Source organism: Hemiscyllium ocellatum, chromosome 19, assembly GCF_020745735.1.
Source record: "Hemiscyllium ocellatum isolate sHemOce1 chromosome 19, sHemOce1.pat.X.cur, whole genome shotgun sequence".
Lineage (NCBI taxonomy): Eukaryota > Metazoa > Chordata > Chondrichthyes > Orectolobiformes > Hemiscylliidae > Hemiscyllium > Hemiscyllium ocellatum.
The window spans coordinates 23,591,778-23,613,101 of record NC_083419.1 but is presented as its reverse complement, the minus strand read 5'-3'; the positions used below and the strand labels follow the sequence as shown (position 1 = coordinate 23,613,101).

The following is a 21,324-nucleotide window of genomic DNA, read 5'->3' as shown; positions in this document are numbered from 1 at the left end:
TTTTCAGCTCCACTGAATGGGACCTTTGATGTCTCCATAAAATTCAGTCCCAAGCTTGAAGCTTTGACTGAACAAAGTTGGTTTGGACCACGACCACAACAAGCATTCCTTTGCAGAACAAACAGAATTAAACCTGTTTTGTTCCATGCTGTAAACAAATTTTTCCTGCCCCCAAAAATATCAAAGAAGATAATATATTTAATATCAATACTTTTGATGAATTATAGTTCATAAAATAACTAATGCTCTTTTTTCAAATGGACACAAGACTCATGTATTAAACATCTGGTTGAGAAACAGACTTTGCAGAGAGGCTCGGGGTTATGGGCTTACAGTCCCACTTCCCATTTGTGCAATTTTCTTTCATGCGTTAATTCTCATTATTGTTTAAAATTGGTCTCTTGAAGTTCAAGACTTTGAAAAAACTAATTTCCCCTCAATCAGTGGTATTTTATGGAAAAGCAGAGGCAGCCAATTGAAATATAGGAAAATCTCCATTAGGCTACAAGCAGAACTTAAAAATACTCAGAGGTCAGGATTTTTCTCGCTCCTGTCAATCATGACAGCCACACAGTTACACAATGCTCTAGATGGTTTCCACCTCTCATTTGGGGGGCAAGTCTTACCTCAGAGAGCTGCCAGTTGATCTGATTGGTCAGCAACTCTGTTGCCCAGACAACATGGTCAGTTAGTTCAGTTGACTGGATAGATGCTTTGTAATGTGGAGTGATATCAACACTGTCTGAGGTTACCATGAATATCTCTCCTTCTCAACTGCTCCCCTTGTCTGGGGCACGGTGACTCGCAGGTTAAAGCATCACCAGTCATCTCTCTTTAATGAGAGAGCAGTCCTATGATTTGGTAAGGCTATGGTTACTTTACCTTTAATCCAAGCAGCACCTGTAATTGTCATGACCATGACTGGGACTACAATAATTTGCCAAATTCTAAAACTCCAGAGCCCAGGAATCAGATACGAGCTGGGGAGAGAAGGTGAGTGCAAGAGCACTGGAAATGTCAAAGCAGATGTCAGCAATGTGAGTGATTACCCACAGGAGGCAGACATTAGCGGAAGGGGAGAGTGTTGATATGCCTTTCCACCTCCAATGTGTGAGCAGGCTGATCTGCTAGGCTGTATTCCTACCCATGAACCCTTCCAGCCACCTTTCAAATTGAGGGTGGGTGAGATGCAGCCATGAAGTGTCTAATAATTGCAGTGGATCAAAGGCAGAATATTATGGTCCACTCACTCCCTTCCCCCACCCCCTTCCCACCGCCTCCTCCCCCCCACCGGCGCCAATCATCCCACCTGCGTTTTCAGTTGAGGACGTTGGTAAAATTCCCCTCTGCTATCATCACTGCCTTCCCACCTGGCCTCAATCAATCCCAACTGTATGCAGGGCAGTGGATGAAGACAACCTGCCCTTGTCCCATAAAATATGCCAAGTGAACAACCACTAATGTGTTAAATAACTTATTAACGCCTTCTATTTGCCTCCCACTCTTTCCTTCTTGCTCTTGATTCTCTCATTAGCTGGTTTTCACTTCTTGCCTTTGTCCCGGTCACTGAATTGCCAACTCGCTGCCTCTTTCCTGCTCACCACCCCTCCTGGTGACTGCTTTCCTCTCCCATTCCTTTTTGTTTACTGTCACTTTCTCCTGAATCCTGGCTGTGAGTAAGGGCTCAAGAAGTGAGTGGGGTGAGGGGGTGGTGCAAGTGGGAGGAAGTTAGGGGGGGGGGGGGTTGGGAATGTCAAATAGGAGGACCAGCAAGTGTGAGAGAGACAGTTGCAAGGGAGATGGTGAGCTGGTCTTAGAAAAGATAACTATCTGCATAGTGATTCTGAATTTTTATTTGGCTGCAACAACAGTGAAGCTGCTAAAAAAAAGGGCAATGCATTTCACATCAGAAGAGTTGCCAATGGAAGGCCAAATATATAGCGAATTGTCCAAATGGCCTGACTCCACATCTCTGCAGCTAATTGCCTTAGCGCACTTTTAACCAATATTGTACAGAGAGTTAGCCATTAAATTAGAGCTTATAATTACACATACAGTGAGTTTTAATTATACTTGCTGCTGACCTGTAATTTTCAAATAACTGTAAGAAATGCTGAGATTTTATGTTCCTTCAAAATAGCTCAAAGCAGTGCATCAAGGAAAAGGTGCAATGTTTGCCAATTATTCCAATATTTGATGAGTCCGTTTAAAACACCAATATTTCAATCATCTCTTTTGATGCTCTAAAAATGCTCATGAGATTGGATCAGAACAAAGCAACCTTTCTGTCCAATTAGAGACGAATTGGAAATGTGGGGAAATTGAATTACTTCCTCAGGCATCATTCACTAATTCTTTGTGACCTTGCAAGATAAAACATTTAAAAACATACAATGCAGCTTGAAAATCCAATTCCTCCAAGTCTGGGGCTGATGAAATTCCATACACCAATACTGCCACGTCGGATCCTTTGGCCCACAGCAAGCTCCAAGAAAAACAGTGGGATCCCAATAATGAGCAGTAAAATCAAATAAGGCACGAGGTAAGCACCTAAAAAAGACAGAAAATGGTTTTAGAATACACTAACATTTTTGTACAGTTGTTTTAATTAATCCAGCAGCATGCGCAATTTGGACTGAAGGGCCTGTTTCTATGCTTTATACCTCCATGACTTCATTCAATACAAAGTCGTAAAGATTTGTGATACATTTGGTGGGTGGCACAGTGGCACAGTGGTCAGCACTGCTGTCTCACAGCGCCTGAGACCCCGGTTCAATTCCCGACTCAGGTGACTGACTGTGTGGAGTTTGTACGTTCTCCCCGTGTCTGCGTGGGTTTCCTCCGGGTGCTCCGGTTTCCTCCCACAGTCCAAAGATATGCGGGTCAGGTGAATTGGCCATGTTAAATTGCCCATAGTGTTAGGTAAGGGGTAAATGTATGGGTGGGTTGCGCTTCGGCGGGTCGGTGTGGACTTGTTGGGCCAAAGGGCCTGTTTCCACACTGTAAGTAATCTAATATAATTTATTGCTTATGAAACACATGAATTTTGATTCATCAATTTTGTGGCATACTTTTCAAACTGGTGGACGTTAATTATATTGAGATCATATTTTCAGGCTTTTGTTTCAAACAGATGCACCTTAATCAATATTTTTAAAAATCATTTTACTTTACTGCACTAAGTAAGATATATTCATTCAATCTGTTTTTCTAAACTATGTGTATAAATGTTCATAAATGTGCAACTCAGCCTGACAGCCAGTGTCACTACACAATAAATGAGCTTCATGCTACACTTCTGCTCGAACCGATCACAAAACCCCAAATTATTAGACATGGCTGCGCATAAATTTGAGAATGGAATGCAAACGATAATCCCTCAAGTCATAAGAAAAGTAATTATACTTAATTATAAAATAACATAATCAGTTTCCTAATTTTCAAACACAGCACCCACTGGTCACGGTAATTACAAAGTTTTGAAAACTACAAAGAATTAAAATGATACAAACTAATCCTGTCTTAATTAAGGAAAGCATTGAGTTATTGTTCAGTGCGTGTTCTAGCTCTAAGGAGAATATTTTGGTTGTTGTGCACTTACCTCCACCATTTTTTTGGCATAAATATGGGAATCGCCATACATTGCCTAAGCCAACTGAGAATCCAACCTGTGCCAGAATGTACTGAAGTTTGCTATTCCAGGCTGGCCTTTCTTCTTCAATATCAGATCCTTCTTCAATGTCCACATCTTTGTCAGTTTGGGAGTCATCTACATATAATGCACTCCTTTTAAATTGATCGTCATTCATGTCCTCATTGGAAAGAAGGTCCTTGACAGACTCTGTGACATCTTCATCAAGTTCCCTCTTTGCAACTTTGCTATTTTTAGGCATTGGAAATGCTAGATCACTGATTCTGTAACACTGTACGAAAGTCTAGCAGCAATACATTCAGTCAAATGTAACTTGATGCAAACAAGCAAGCAGTGACACCAACAGACAAGCTGATCAATAGTTATTGAAGTCCTGAGATGATGTGAGTCTGACAGAGAATTCTGTAGTTCAAAATCTGCTGAAGAAAAACATTCATACTTCATCACAAGTAGAACAAATATTAGAAGCAACAGTTTATTCAGCTTTTTAAAGATCGGTTGTTTTATTCTATAACTTGTCTTATTATTCAGAACCGCCCACAAAGAAATAGCATTGCATTTGTGTAACACCCTTCATTTAGCATAACATTTCAGATACAAGATAAGGAGGATACTACACAGTAGCATTAGATATTAAGGAAATAGACAAAAATGGTCCATAAGTTTTAACCAACATTTGAGAACAAGAGGGAGTGTGGAGAATGGAGAAGGAACTGTAATTTGGATGGATTTCCCAAGGACAGAGGTTTAGTGACTAAAACATCCATATCAAATGAAAGTGGATCAAAGGAGTCAGAGGATTGAAAAATGAACATAGAGTTACATACTCAGAATATATTGTTCATCTTGAACTGTTTAAGTTCGCGAGAGATTTCAAGATGGTTTTCTTGAAAATAACATTCTGGAGGTCAGTAAGCCATTTGAGATTGATAGAGATGGACATATACTTCAGTAAGAGGACATAAACCATATAAATTTGATTCACCAAAGTTTGGTGAATTGTCAGTCAGCCAGAGGATATTTAAGAATTTGATGTTTGATGCAGTGAAGGCAGGGTAAATTCAAAAAAAGTACAGAACCGTGTAAAAAAACAATAAATGCACATTGTGCTAAATAGTTCCTGCTCCATGTATGCATAGTGAATGTGGCTGCAACTTATGAACTAATTAGACTAAAGCAGTTTAGTCATATTCTCTAAGATGCAACATCTCACTGGCTTTGGGTGCACAAAATGATGGGATAAATATACAGCCATATAGTTCCCAATATTAGGAATAGAACTCTGATATGAAAAGAACTATAATATCTTAGTAAACTAACCTTCAAAAGCTGTGAGATGAAAAACCTCAGAGCAAGTTCTCATTTCTATTCAATCAAGGTGTGTTTTACAATTAGTAAGAAAATAAGGAAATAAAAGAGCTGCATTCTCCAATATTGGACAAGTCTGAGGCAATTCAATCAAAGGTCCAACAGAGAAAAATCATGCAAATTAATGGAGGTTGTTCTTGCCAAGAAACTGCAGTCCTTTATTCTAAATTGAACTACCTGTGGACTGAACAATCCCTGCAGCTTCTAAGAGACGTAATCCCCTAGGTAATGAAAATGGTCTAAAATAAAAATAATTTTCTGACATTGCAAACATTTCTGCGATGGAAGCAAAAGGAATAATTTTGCTGATGGAAATGTTATACACATTATTGTAAGTTATAAAGTGTTTTGCTTTGAGTTCCTGATAAAAATATAAATCTGTTTTGCTTCTGTACTGCAGATGTAAAAAAAACTCATACAATTTACCCAATCAGCCAGCTTCTTAGCATCGATGGAAAATCTTCTTTATCAGAAGTTCCACCGAGCTGGTTAATAAAATGTCTCACTGTATGAGGTCAAGAAAGGTGCATTCCATTGATTACTCCCTCCTTGCTTGTGAAGCTACTGTACTGTATTGTGCCAAACGCAGTGCTAGTGTAACCATGTAATGAAAATTTTAACAAGTTGAGACTCAGTCCAAATTATGTTACAGTTGTAAGTTCTCCTCACTTGAATTAGTGTCAGATTTCTTAACTTAATTTCTGTGTGAACTAAGGTTGGACAACCAACATTAAATGTGCGTATTGAAGAATGATGATGATTAAGAATGCAACAGTTTTCTACTGTAAAATGTATGGTGAAATAAATGAAAACAAACTGTTTGTGGAATAAATGTCCTTATACGTCCATAATTCAATTGATATTGTAAAAGGGAAATTGACACTTATTTGAGAATAAGGAGAGATTTTGGGGAACTGGGATTTAATAGATAAAGGCCACAAATGACAAACACCATGGTCAATCTGACTCAAGATACTGAAATCCTAGTCCTTCCTTTATCTTTCTAAATTTCATTTTGGTGAAAGAACATTACTGCTGTATTGAGAGTATTAGTTTTGAAGCAATGGCATCCAATCTGAACAATGACATAGTTTAGTAACAGCATACGCAAAAAGCAGTTATGTGAGCAGAGTATCATCCTAAACAAATATTTGCTACTAGTACTTATTTTTATCTTTTTTGTGCCAACTTTACCAGAAATTTTAATAGAAAAAAAGTTATTCCTGCAGCATATGCTTGAGGTTTTTCACTTTCTGCAGTCATAAGTTTTTAAAAGTATGAAACTCTTAATTTGAGAATCTTAAAATGAGATCTGACATAGGCTTACACTAAAGAGTAGTTTTGAAAAGATTTATAGGAAAAACAAACTATTTCCACTGGTTGGGAACTCACAAGCCAGTGGGTTTGAATTTCACACTGTCACCAAAGTTTGGATTTCTAATGCAGAGGGTTATTATAACATAATATTATTTGAAGGAAAATGCATATAATTGGTGAAAAAATGTAAAAGTTTATAGGGAAAGAGAGCAGATTGGGTTGAAATGCAAAACACTTTCAGGTCTGATGGGTAAAATGTTTCCTGCAGTGCCCCCAAGTAAATGAGGATCTAAACCTCCTCCAGATCTTCGAAGGCAGTTGCAATGTAATGAATGGCATTCCAAGATGAACCACACCTTATTGTTACTGGTGGATAGGGTTTTCACTATTTTTATATTAAAATTAAGATAACTAATCATCTGTTGACTGTGCTTTAGGCTTTGAAATAAAAAGTAGGAATTTGTCTTTACCTGTCAGTGTTATGCATATGTATCAGTTTTTCATGCAAAACAGCAACCACAGATATATTTCTTCTATAGTGTTATCCTTTCTCTTATTGTGCTGAAAAATCAGTGTTGCAATTTATCACAGCTTGCTATCAATTTCTTAAAAATTGTGTCAGAAAAATGTAGTGATGTCCTACTACCTCCAAGACTCCATGGCCGATATGCAAGTTGGTTCTTCACCTTCCATATTGTAAAGGATGACAGATTACGTTAAAAATGCTAAATAAACTTTATTGTCCTGATTGCTGTGGAGGATCAGTGAGCTCAGTTAATTGGATGGCTGGTTTACAATTCAGAGTAATACCAACAGCACAAGTTAAATTTCTGTATTAGTTGAAGCCACCATCAAGGTCCCACATTTTTAACCCCACCCTCCACTTGAGGTGCAGTGATCCTCAGGTCAAACTCACCACCAGTTGTGGCTCTCCAATGAGCAAATTGGCCTATGTAACTTTATCTTTTATTGTCCTGGTTGTGGTTCTAAATATATGATGCCCATTTCTGATAACGTTGCTCTATAATCTCATGGCCTTAAACCTGGAACAAAGGAATAATCCATAGAACAATGGCTCCATGTCAATGAACAAGAGATATTCTTTGAATGAACAAACTGAAGGTTTTTGTTCTCTTCTATACATGCAATCCCTGAGTCTTTCAGATTTTCACAATTGGATACAATTCTTATATGGGTTGCATGGTGGCTCAGTGGTTAGCACTGCTGCCTCACAGCACCACAGTCCTGGGTTCAATCCCAACCTCAGGGTGACTCTGTGGAGTTTGCACATTCTCTCCATGTCTGCCTGGATTTCCTCGAGGTGCTCTGGTTTCCTCCAAAAATGAGTTAGCTCAATTGCCCAGTATCCAGGGATGTGCAGGCTAGGTGTGTTAGCCATTGGATATGTGGGGTTACAGGGATTTAATTACAGAGTGTGTCTGGATAGGATACTCTTCGGAGTGTCGGTGTGGATTCATTGGGCTGAATGGGCTGTTTCCACACTCTAGGGTTTCTATGATGGAAAGAGGTGAATCAATTCGGAAGAACCAGCATGGATTTGTTAAGGGGAAAATCAAGTCTAACTTTCTGGTAGTTGTCTGAAGAGACAACAGAAAGTGCTGTTGAGGGAAAGGTTGATGGTGTTGTGTACATCAGCTTCCAAAAAGTTTTGACACAATGCCAGACTACAGACTTGTGAGGAAAGTTATAGATCTTTGAATAAAAGGGACAGTACTAACATGGATTTAAAAAAAAACTGGGATAGAAAACAGAGGGTATGGCTACTGAGTATTTTTTGGGCTAGAAGAAAGTTTTGACTGGAGTTCCCAAGGGATCAATATTGCTTTTACTGATATACTTCTAGGTCACTTATCTATAGCTTGATGAGTAGAGACTAGTTTTGAAATTTGCAGATGACACAAAATTTAGGAGAATTATAAACTGTCATTAGGACAATGGTGAATTTCAAAGTGATATTGAGACATTTGTGGAGTCGGCAGGTAGGTGGCAGATGAAGTTCAATGTGTTGAGGAGTGAGGTAAAGCACTTTGCTACATTACCTCAGACAAGACAGTATAAAGGATTATATTCTAAATGGTGTGCAGGAGCAGAGAGATCCAGGCATGACTGACATAAATCACAGACATAATTTAGAGGGCAGATGACGACTCAGTGGATAGCAATCCTGCCTCACAGTGCCAGGTTCAATCCCAGCTTTGGGTGACTGCCTGTATGGAGTGTGCACATTTTCCCTGTGTCTTTGAGGACTTCCACCAGGGCGTTGGTTTCTTCTCACAGTCCATGATGTGCAGGTTAGGTGGATTGGGTGGGGATGCTTGAGTCTGGGTGGGATGCTGTTCAAAGGATTGGTGCACAGTTAATGGGCCAACTGGCCTCTTTCCACACATAGAAGATAGGAGCACAAGAAGGCCATTTGGCCTTTCAAGCCTACTCCACCATTCATCATGATCATGGCTGATCGTCCAACTCAATAGCCTAATCCTGCTTTCTCCCCATAATCTTCAGTCCCATTCACCCCAAGTGCTATATCTATTTGCTTCTTGAATATGTTCAATATTTTGACATCAACTACTTCCTGTGCTAATGAATTCCCCAGGCTTACCACTCTTAGGGTAAAGAAATGTTTCATCTCCATCCAAAATGGTCTACCTGGAATCTTCAGGCTATGACCCTGGTTCTGGACACACCCAGCATTGGGAACATCCTCCTTGCATCTACCCTCTCTAGTCCTGTTAGAATTTTATAAATGTCCATGAGATCCCTGCAGGGATTTGATGATTAAAGGTGCAGGACAAGTAGACAGAGCTAAAGATCAAGCAGACAATATTCTAGATTTCTTAAATAATGAGAAAGTGTACAAGAGCAGGGAGGTTATGATGACATTAGATAAAACACTGGTTAGATCTCAGATGGAGTACTGTGAACAGATCTGGGTTCCAAGCTACAGGAAGGATGTGAATACATTGGACAGAGTACATGAGGGATGTACAATGAGATACCTCAGTTATGAGGGAGGAAATGAGAACTGCAGATGCTGGAGATCAGAGTCAAAAAGTGTGGTGCTGGAAAAACACAGCCAGTCAGGCAGCATCCGAGCAACAGCAGAGTTGGTGCTTCAAGCATAAGAGCTTATGCTTGAAATGTCGACTCTCCTGCTGCCTGACCAGTTGTGCTTTTCCAGCGCCACACCTTTTGACTACAACCAGTTGTGAGGAAAGATTGAAGAAGCTGGAATTGTTTTCCTTGGAACCTAGATACAAGAGGAGATTTGATGGAAGTTTGGAAGTACAGTGTCAAGTGAGGCACTGGATGCTTGCTTCTATTTAAACAAAGTGCAAGGTTACAGGGAAAAGACAGCACGTTAGCAATAGAAATGATCAGATAGCCAAAGCAGATATGACTGGATCGAATGACTTCTTCTGTGATTTTGTGGCTCAAACCCACTTCCAATCACTGTGGAACACCTGCAAAGAAATGACACAGTTTAAAGGAAATTTTGAAACAGACAGACCAGAGGGATTAGGCCCCTGCAGTTCTGATGATGCTTGGTGAAGTTAAAAAAAAAGCACACAAGGTCCTTGGCTTTATAGAAGAAACTGCAGAATATTAGAACACAAGAAATGATGGTAAACCATTATTAAACTGCTGAGGCCTGAGCTAGAATATTGTGGGTAAAAAATGAGGTCTGCAGATGCTGGAGATCACAGCTGAAAATATGTTGCTGGTTGAAGCACAGCAGGTCAGGCAGCATCCAAGGAATAGGAAATTCCTTTCCAGGTGAGGCAAGACAACGCATCTTTGGAAAGATGTGAAGGTTTGGTGGAGAAACAAAAGAGAGTCCAGACTGGGATGAGAGAGTTCAGTTATGGGAAGAAGGTCCATATTTATCCTAAAACAGAAATGGTTAAGGAGATATTGATAAATGTATATAAAATATCAGGCTTTTAAAAATTCATTCAGGGGCATTGTTGAATCAACCATAACGTCCATTTCTAAATGTTCCATAGAATGTGGTAGTGAGATGCCTTCTTGAATTGCTGCAGTCAATGTGGCTTAGGTACATGCAGAATCTAGTTAGGGAGGGAGTTTAAGTGACAGTGAAACAATGATGACAGTTCCAAGTCGGCATGATGTGTGCCTTGGAAGTAACCTGAAGGTGGTGATATTTCCATACATTTGCTGCTCTTGTCCTTCTGGTAATAGAGATTTTGGGATTGGAAGGTGCCGCTGAAAGAGCTTTGGTGAACTGTTGCTGGAGGGATGTAACCAAAATTTCAGATTTAAGAAAACAAGTAATAAAAATCCCAGGGATGGTTGAGATTTCTTTTAATACAGGGTTCTTTTAATCTGGAATAGTTAAAAAGATGATGGAAGCAGATTGAATCATAAATTTGACCTGGGAATTGGAGTTGAGATTAGCCATGATCTTTTTAAATGACACAGCAAGGCTGAGGGGATGAATGGCTTACTCTTGCTTCTAGTTCCTATTTAAAATGTACGTATTTTGACTTCCTGCTATTACGAAGTGAATAGAAGAACAGATTAGCAACTGTCAAATTGCTCACTGCAATTATCCTGTGCTTGGGTCTTTTGGAGAGTGGAATCTTTACCACAAAGGGCTGTTGAGGCTGGGACATCTTGCATATTCTAAACTAACATAGATAGATTTTTCACCAGTGCAGCAATCAAGCGTAACAGGGAAAAGGCAGTGGAGTTGAGGATTATCAGATCAGCCATGATCTCATTGAATGGTGGAGTGGACTCGATGGGCTGAATGGCCTACTTCTACTCCTTTGTCTTATGGTCATATATATACCTGAAAAGGAGAAAGTTACAAGACTATGAAGAAACACCAAGTGGATCATAAGAAACAGACAACTCTTCAAAAATTATTCTTCACTGAGACACAATGGGTTAATTGACCTCCCTTTGAACCCAATGTGGAAGATGATCACCACTTTTGCACAGGAGGAATCAGCAGCTTTTCAGTTCAGCAGAAAACACGCTCCCTCACTACTTTGTCTAACAACATTTATGATGAACGAGTATATAGTTTAAAACATAGAACCCCAGCCCACCAATCATCATAATAAATAAAAATGTATGAATCAAATTTCCATTAGGATATCAGCATTACTTAGTTATAGTTTCTGAAACATTCCCCAACATGGAAATTTCCAGCAATATTAGACCTAAGCAACTGACTTCATTTGTAAATAGAATAATGTCTAAAAAGTTGTGTCAAGATTTGATGAAAAAAAGGGTATTAGGTATCATGTTCCATTGAGGATTAATCAGCCTGTAGCACAGTCACTTAACCATAATTGTCACTAGGAAACAAATTCCTAAAATACAGAGTTTCACTTGTAAATCTGTATTAAAGGAAGACGTCGAGTCAATTAACGTTTGGCAAGATTTTTAATATTTGGGATTTCGTTTATGGAAAAAGGGAATACAAGCAGCTAACGCCTTTAACAAATTCGATAGCCTTTGCAAACGCAATCTCAAATCTGAATATGAATGATTCTGAATGTTAATCTGGATCACAGAATCTTGTGGCGCGGGCGGCGACCATTCGGCCCATCTGCTCCATGTTAGCAACAGAGACGGGGTAGGCTATGTGTGTTAACCATCCATAATTTTAAAACAATTGCTAGCTACCGTTGGATTGTCAAATCTTCTTTCCAATTTAATTTGCGATCCTCACACAAGGGTACGTTGAGATCTCGTCTGAAAACCTGCTAAAAAGCCAAACCAGCAGCAGCCAGCGCCAGTGTTCAACATCTGACATGTCAGCGGGCATGATGCAAAAGCGGGATTGGCCATTCGAGATGGCGGTTTGCGGCTTTAAAGTAGAATGCTGTAACTTTATATTTCCAGCTGGCGTCTTATTTAACCAAAATAAATGAGTCAGTATTCAAAATATCCAGAAAGACGATGCCGTTATTTCAGATTAATTTCATTTTTGCCTCAGCGACCTCTCCAGAGAGGAATCAAACAGATTGCTCTCCAATGCCTATCAAGCTGTCCCCATGAAATCAATAGCGACTCAAAAGTAGACATCCCACCTCCGCATTACACCAGCTGCCTGGCAAATCATTTCATGGACATTAGGCTGGTGTGTGGAATTAAAATGAAATACAAAGCACACACACAGGCAGATGTCAGATTGAGATACTCAATAATTCCTGTTGCATCACTCTGACACAACCAGGGGTGAGTCATTTTATTCAATAAACCGATTACAAGATTGACTGCTCCCCACAGTCACGGGATGCTGAAAGATGAGAGTGTGGCTGGATGTGGATCATCGTGTCCTTCAGCAGCCTCCCCCACCCCTGGCAGCAAGTTTTATCTCCCCATCACAACCTCTTCTACATCTACACACATTACAACAGCCCCATCATTCTCAACAAGAGCTGGGGTTCCATCCTCTCAACCACAGAAATACGGTGATTCTGGAGAGTTATTTCATTGACAATAATATTCCCTCTATCCATCAAATATGAAGCGAGAGGAAGCCAACGTGAAACCGTTATCCATTAAACTCGACAGGTGTGGGTCGAACAAACTGACAGGAGGGGCGTGTGGAGGTGGGTCGCAGGACACACTTTAAACGACCTTGGAATGAAACTTGTCAATACAGACTGCAGCAGATTAAATGCAGCGCACACTGCAGCACCACGCAGCGTTATCGTGCACTGCATATAAAGAAATAAACTCCTGTGCAGTCTGGTGGGTTTGTGTTTACATTGACATGCCAGCATTTCCATGTGTGTCGATGTATTTGTGCGTGTTTGCATTAGTGCCTGCTTGTATCTGAATGTCTGTGTATATTATTATTGTATGTGCGGCACATACAGACGCAGTGGGCCGCGCAGACACAACCCGCGAGATGAAATTTGCATACAAACCCAAACATACGCAAATCCCATCCTCTCTCCGACAGCCGCCATCCAGCCAACTCCGCCAAGTTACCAACCAAATAAAATCAAAGAACTGATTTCGCCGGTCTCTGTTCCGCCCCCGTCTACAACACCGTTTGCTTTTTGCAATGTAATAAGTGCAGGGACTGCAGCACCATGAATGAAATGCTCCCGAGCTGAGCGAACGTCTCCGCGTATTATTTTCTTCACAATTCTCAAACGCACGGACCTATTCCAATAGACTTACCCTACCTTCACTGGAACATATCCAAATTACAAATCGTTCTCAATTAGAATTACGTTACAAATTACAATCGATTTTTTTTAAAACAAAGGTAAATACAATTTGTGGCTATGACTTATAATGCTGCACATCATCTTACCTTCTCGCAACGCAAGTGAAATGACTGAAGGCTCTGTGTTGCCTTGCTGAGGGACTGAAGATGTGCCTTTCACATGATGAGAGACTTGAATGTTTCTAACAGAGAGCCGCACCTTCACTGAACACCCACCCTCCAGTGACGACAGTCAATAACACAAGCTGTTCACTTAAAGGGATTTTCTCGGTCGACTTCCAATAAGGTTCCACCTCCCCCCGATTTCCAATTTCGTGATAAAAGAGATTTTGTTTTATTTTATGCAGTTTACACCTCCCCAGATTAGTATTGTTTAGATCGAAGATTTACCCAAGGGCCAAAAACGTGGACCGGATTAAGATCGCATTGTGGCAATGTACAGTGTGCCTCATTATACTTTGGGTGATATCTCAGGATCTATTCATCCTCCAAAAACAGTTCAGCCGGGCATAAGGTCGCACCTTTCCCTTCAATCTCAGTAAAGCTCTTTAATTTAACCTACTAATTATCTATATAGTACTTGGCCAAACAGTTTGAAGACTTCAAACTCAAAGGGGCGTTGACGCAAAAATTGAGAAAAAGGATTGTGCATTTTCCAATAATCAATGCAATGTCTTTGATTGCTATCGCGAACAGTAAGAAACGGCATGAAAGTGATGGGCAGCATCACGGTCACACTAATGTTATTGATCTGGCTTCCCTTTTTCAGACCTGTTCCTGGTGCTGTATCTTCGTCCGTACTTCAGTTATTAAAACTCACAGATGTCCAGTTTCCTGCTGCAGTCAGATTTACAATTAAAGTCCCGGAGCACTGCGGCAACGATCAAGATTGTCACACTTTGCTCAAGTCTCATTCTGACGAAGCCGAGGCGATTATTGCCCGATTGCTCGATATGTCGCGCAGTCTTCAAGGATACATCCCTAATATTGTCTTTCCCAGGGCATCTTGATTTAGAGAATATGATAGGTCTCTAGCACCCTAATCTGAACTATGCATCAGAAGATTACCAGTACCTACTGTCAGACAAGAGAACCGGCGACCAAGTTTTGGGGATGTGATGGCCTAGTATGGCTAGACTATTAATCCAGAGACCCAGGTAATGTTTTAGGGATCAGGGTTCAAACTATGCTATGGCTGATGTTGGAATTTAAATTCAATTTAAAAAACTAGAATTAGGAATCTAATGCTAACCATTGTCACTTGTCAGAAAAACCTACTTGGTTCATCACCACCTTTTAGGGAAGGAAACTTTACCTGGTCCTACTTACATGTGTCTCCAGACTCACAACAATGTGATTGACCTCTGAAATGACTTAACAGGCCATTCCATTGTATCAACTGCTCGGAAAAAAGTGAAAACGAACCACTTGGCACATGGACTGCAGCATTTTAGGAAGGGAACTCAAGGGCAACTAGGTATGAGCAATAATACTAGCCCAACCAATATCCCATGAGTGAATATATAACAAAAGTCTTTACATGGAGCTATTTACAAAAATTCAATTCTGATATGTAACCTGATAAAGTCACCTTAGTTCCATAGGGATCCATCTCAAAAGAGAGGGACAATCAGTGGTAGTTTCATGACACCTCAGGCATGGTGAGAGTTGAGGGTAGGGTTGAGAAATGGGAACCTTTGTGGTAATTTCAGCTGGTATGGGAACAGAACCCACACTGTTGGCATCACTCTGCATTGGTATACAGGACTCCACTACTAAACAGGTACTGTAATTTAGGTTGCCACACACCTTGATAGAGGTCATTCCAAAACTTAAAAGATGCTTGATGCTTTAGTGGCATCATTCTCTTCATGATAAAATGCTTATTATTTGCTTATTTCCAATGAGAACTTACATATCCTCTGTTTTCTCTTAGTCATACTCTCCCTTTTATCACACCTGAAACCTTTAGCTTTTGCATCTCATCATATTTCAAGTCCCGATATTCTCCAACTCAAATATGTGTCTCTGAGGTGTTTCCCAATGGAGAGGATATTGTATTTAGCAATCTCTCAGAGGAAAGAACAACATCAATTTGTTTTACGATGGCATAACCATTTTTCTTACTTTTCAACTGCTATGTGGCTTTTTAAAAACAGAAGCAGCAGCTGACAAACATATCGAAAAATCCATATGAATATTTTAAAAGACTCTTTCAAACTTAGTGAAGGGACATTTCCATCCTCACTTGCTAGCTGAGAGTAGAAGCCATTTTATGGCCATTACTTTCTGTTTGTTTGGTGCCATATGTCAAATGTTTGTATATTGTGTGCTGTCTTCTGCAGGACGAATGAATAGTGTCAACTGGCTGCTGCAGTCTCCAGGTCCTACACTCACAATCAAAATTAATGATGGAAATAATAGGAAGAGTGGAGCTGGGTTTTGCTCACATGGATAACAGCATGTGAGATATAAAAATGTTGTCAAGTGACCTTACGTCCGTGGCAAGGAGTCAGGTGTCATGTGGGATACTTTAAAAAAGTAATCCTTGACTGTTGTGATTGTGTTGAAAATCACAGAACACCAGGTTATAGTCCAACAGGTTTATTTGGAAGTGCAATCTTTCAGAGCACTGCTCCTTCATTAGGTACTGAGTGGGGCAGGATCATAGGACACAGAATTTACAGTAAAAGATCAATGTGTCATACAACTGATGCGATGTATTGAACAAACCTAGGTTACTGTTAAATCTTTAATCACTGAGAATGGGTTACAGGTTTTAATTCAGTAATATGTAAATCCCAGAACTTTTTTCAAGTAACATTTCCAAAATAACTTTAGATTTTTGAAAAAAGGTGACAGTTCCGACAATGCATTAAAGTTTTTATGAAATCTTAAGTTATCTCAGGAATGTGGCTTGAAAGAAGTTCTGGAATTTACATATTAATGAATCGAAACCTGCAACCCATTCTAAGTGATTAAAGACTTCACAGTAATCAAGCTTTGTTCAATACATCGCATCAGTTGTATGATATTTTGATCTTTTACAGTAAATCCTGTGTCCTATGATCCTGCCCCACTAGCTACCTGATGATGGTGCAGCGCTCCAAAAGCTTGTACTTCCTAATAGACCTGTTGGAGTATAACCTGTGTTGTGTGATTTTTAACTTTGTCCATCCCAGCCCAACGCCAGCACCTCCACATCGTGGCCGTGATTATAGATAATTATTTTGCTTTCCTGCAATTTACTAAACTCCCTTATTATTCATCTTTAAATACTCTTGTCCATGTTGATCTATGAAGTTATAAGACAGTCCTCTTAGTTTATGGACTGATCACTCACAGCCACTTCCATTTCTTTCTGATGTCTTTAGCAGTTACGCATGATGCCTATTTCCTGGAAACCCAACAAGGGGCTTACCAGTTTCATTCTCCAGCTTCTTGGCTCAAGTTACTTAGTCCCTTTTCTAAGAACTGCTTAGCCATTTAACTCCATGATGTTCTTTAAGAGTAGAGGTCTTGCCCTTAGTAGCTGAACATACAAGTTCTGACAGTTTCTCCAATTTATTTGACATAAATTCCACTTGATCGCACTTACACCCATGAAATGGGCCCCCAGGAATTTACAGTCAAGCATTTCCAAACCTTTGTTGTAGCCAACATTTATCCTTCAACTGTTACCGCACTAAAACAAATTAACAATTTATTATATTTTATCTGCACCTTGCTGTGAACAGATTGGTTGATGCATTTATTTATATCACATCAGTGACTACCATTCAAACCTAGTTCATTATTATGAAGTGCTTTAAGCTGTCAGGAAATACAATATATTAATACAATTTCCTTCTTTCCCTATTGACTTATCAATTACATTTTCTGAGTATATCGTTTTTATTCCAAAACTATAAATACACTCTTTCTTTACTAACCCTTTTATCAAGGCATCTTGTCGAATTAAACCAGATTTCTGTTTCTACTAGATTCATGCTCAAGAGATTTATTTTGAAGTTTGTCATACTGCCCATCTCTTATGAGTAATCCTAGGCTACTACTTTTCATGCTTTTTCTTTGTACTGCAAGTTTGATTTCTCATGCTTCAAGACATCTAATATTGTCTGTGCAGACCTTGCTGTTTTTCACTAACAGTGATCTACTGATCAAAATTCCCCAATTGTTTTTTTGAAGTTATATACTTGCAGTTCTACTTTTTTTCAGAAATGAAGATATATTTCATTCTGCAACTTCTTAGAGATTCAATGGCTCTCATACTTCAGCTTCTCACCAAAATGGTTCTCTAACCAACTTCATCTCTGGCATTCCTGTTAATATAGGCATTCTACACTGTTGATTGCAAAAATCACAGATGAATGAAATCAATCTATGAAATTAGCATTGACAAGAAACCCAAAGGATATCATGGATAATTAGTAAGAAACTTTGTGATGAATGAAATCAGGAAATTTCAAATGTGGCATTGAACTACAAATAAGTGCTAGACTGGTGACAAAAATATCTGTGTAATTTTAGTTAACTCAATCGTATCAGAAGTCAATTGATGCATTAATGTTGTGATCAGTGTAGTAAGTTGCAATGTAGATGTTTTGCATACAAATGAAAACATTTCTAAACTCACAGATAACCAATTACTTTACTTAACAAACTGGATTGCCCAGAGTATTACCAGTATAATTCTTTAATTATATGCCTACAAAATATGTAACATATAGCTATAATATTTATTTAATGTACATGTTTCAAAACTCTGTGGCTAAAATGTAGATTGAGATGTGCAATTTGTTATTTCAACTGCACTGTTAAAACAATACAGCAAATGGCAGCATTGGCGAGTTCCTTATTATGAGTATGTTAAATACAGCAAATCACCAGTATTAGCAAAATCATGAATCATGTATTCACCTATCCTCACCAAAAAAGTAAGAACAAAATTCAATATCCTCAGGCAAAACTTGTGTATCTGCCATTTCTAACCTATTTTTAATCTATTTTTAAATGAGCTCTGCACTCTCAAATTTCATTATTTGTGGGGATTCTCAGGTACAGAACTCTTCTGGGTCAAGAAGAATGATTATCTTTTTTATGGGAGGTACTTTATATAATATGTTTTTTTTATTTGAATGCAGTTTTCTTAGATCTCAAGCAAAGTTAATTTTAATTGGAAAATACAAACATACAATTAACAGAAATGTTAAGTTGACATTGACAATATGAAGTAGCAGATGTATAATCTCCCCAAATCTTCCTTGAACAAAGTGACAATTATTCCCGATTTTTTTCTTGTAAAATTCTAGATCTGGTGGTAGACATGCTGTTTTCTTAGGTGGAGAAATAGTCCATTATCTCCTGAGTACCCAGTTTGTATTCCATTGTATTGATTTGAATTGAATTGAATTTATTGTTACATGTACCAAGACACAGTGAAAAACATTGTCTTGCTAGCAATACAAGCAGATCACGGAGTTAAGTAGCACAGCATAGGTAAACAGCAGCAAAAACAAAAACACAGGTACAGTCAAACATTAAGAGTTTATGAGTCAATTCAGTATTCTAACAACAGTAGAGCAGAAATTGTTTCGAAATCGGCTGTTGTGTATGTTTAGGCTTTAGTACCTTCTCCCTGATGGTAGAGGTTGGAGAAAAACATTGCCAGGGTGGAATGGATCTTTGAGAATGCTGGCAGCCTTTCCTTGACAGCTGGCCTGATAGGTGGATTCTATAGATGGGAGGTTGGCATTTGTGATTGTATGGACTGAGTTCACCACTCTCTGTAACTGTCTCCGAACACATAGTGTCATAGAGTCATGGAGATGTACAGCATGAAAACAGACCCTTCGGTCCAACCCGTCCATGCTGAGCAGATATCCTAACTCAATCTAGTCCCACCTGCCAGCACCTGGCCCATATCCCTCCAAACCCTTCCTATTCATATACCCATCCAAATGCCTCTTAAATGTTGCAATTGTACCAGCCTCCACCACATCCTCTGGCAGCTCATTCCATACACATACCACCCTCTGTGTGAAAAAGTTGCCCTGTAGATCTCTTTTATATCTTTCCCCTCTCACTCTGAACCTATGCCCTCTAGTTCTGGACTCCCCGATCCCAGGGAAAAGACTTTGCCTATTTATCCTGTCCATGCCCCTCATAATTTTCTAAACCTCTATAAGGTCACCCCTCAGCCTCCAACGTTCCAGAGAAAACAGCCCCAGGCTGTTCAGCCTCTCCCTATAGCTCAAATCTCCAACCATGGCAACATCCTTGTAAATCTTTCCGAACCCTTTCAAGTTTCACAACATCTTCCCAATAGGAAGAGACCAGAATTGTTCGCAATATTCCAACAGTGGCCTAATCAATGTCCTGTACAGTCGCAACATGACCTCCCAACTCCTGTACTCAATACTCTGACCAATAAAGGAAAGCATACCAAATGCCTTCTTCACTATCCTATCTACCTGCAATTCCATTTTCAAGGAGCTATGAACCTGCACGCCAAGGTCTCTTTGTTCAGCAACACTCCTTAGGACCTTACCATTAAGTGTATAAGTCCTGCTAAGATTTGCTTTCCCAAAATGCAGCACCTCGCATTTGTTTGAATTAAACTCCATCTGCCACTTCTCAGCCCATTGGCCCATCTGGTCAAGATCCTGTTGTAATCTGAGCTAGCCTTCTTTGCTGTCGTTGCCATACCAGGTAGTGATACATCCAGACAGAATGCTTTCAATTGCACACCTATAAAAGTTGGCAAGGTTATTCGCCATCATGCCAAATTTCCTTAGCTGCCTGAGGAAGAAGAGGTGTTGTTGGACCTTTGTAACTAGTGCATCCACTTGAAGAGTCCAAGAAAGCTTTTTGTGGATGACCACTCACAGGAGCTTGACACTCTCCACTCATTCCACTCTTGTGCTGTTAATGGGGGGCATGATTAATATCCTGCCGAAAGTCAATAATGAATTCCTTGGTTTTGCCAACATTGAGAGCTAGGTTGTTCTCAGTGCACCATTTTTCCAGGCCTTCCACCTCTCCTCTATATTCTGTTTCATTGCTATCTGAGATTCGACCGATTATAGCGGTGTCATCAGCAAACTTGTAAATGGCATTAGTCAGGTATTTGGTGATGCAGTCATGGGTATACAGTGAGTACAGTAGGAGGCTGAATATGCATCCCTGGAGGGCTCCAGTGTTGTGTGTTAGTCAGGATGAAGTATTGTCCCCAACCTTCACTTATTATGGCCTGTGGGTCAGGAAACTGAGGATCAAGTTGCAGCGAGTGGGGCTCAGTCTGAGATCACTAAGTTTAGTAATCAGTCTCAAGGGAATAATAGCATTGAAGGCTGAACTGTAGTCAATGACTAGCAGTTCTTGGTATCAAAATATTCTAAGGAGGAGTGAAGGGCAAGTGATATGGCATCTGACGTGGATCTGTTGGTCCGATAGGCAAACTGGAGTGGGTCAAGAATAGTGGGGAGGCTGGAGTTGATTAATGCCATGACCAGCCTTTCAACAAACTTCATGACCACTGAAGTTAGGGCCACTGGACGGTAGTCATTGAGACATGCTGCATGACATCCCTTCTTAGGCACAGGGATGATGTCGGCCCTCTTGCAGCAGGCAGGGACATGTTCTGCTGCAGGGAGAGATTTAAGATGCCCGAGAAGACCTCTGCCAGTTGCTCTGCGCATGCTCTGATCGCTTTCCTTGGATTCACACAAAGGAAAACTGATCT

General features: G+C 39.8%; 1 protein-coding gene across 1 annotated transcript in view; it reads right to left on the bottom strand.

The window, feature by feature from the left end:
• Nucleotides 1–3,893, bottom strand: part of slc6a15 (solute carrier family 6 member 15) — a 35,356-nt gene extending 31,463 nt beyond the window's left edge. Inside the window, exons 1-2 of the mRNA XM_060839301.1 lie at nt 3,602–3,893; nt 2,393–2,550 (exon numbers count right to left, since the gene is read on the bottom strand). Of these exons, the coding sequence (XP_060695284.1) occupies nt 2,393–2,550; nt 3,602–3,893 (450 nt within the window). The remainder of the gene's footprint in view (nt 1–2,392; nt 2,551–3,601) is intronic.
• Between the last annotated feature and the right edge of the window lie 17,431 nt (nt 3,894–21,324).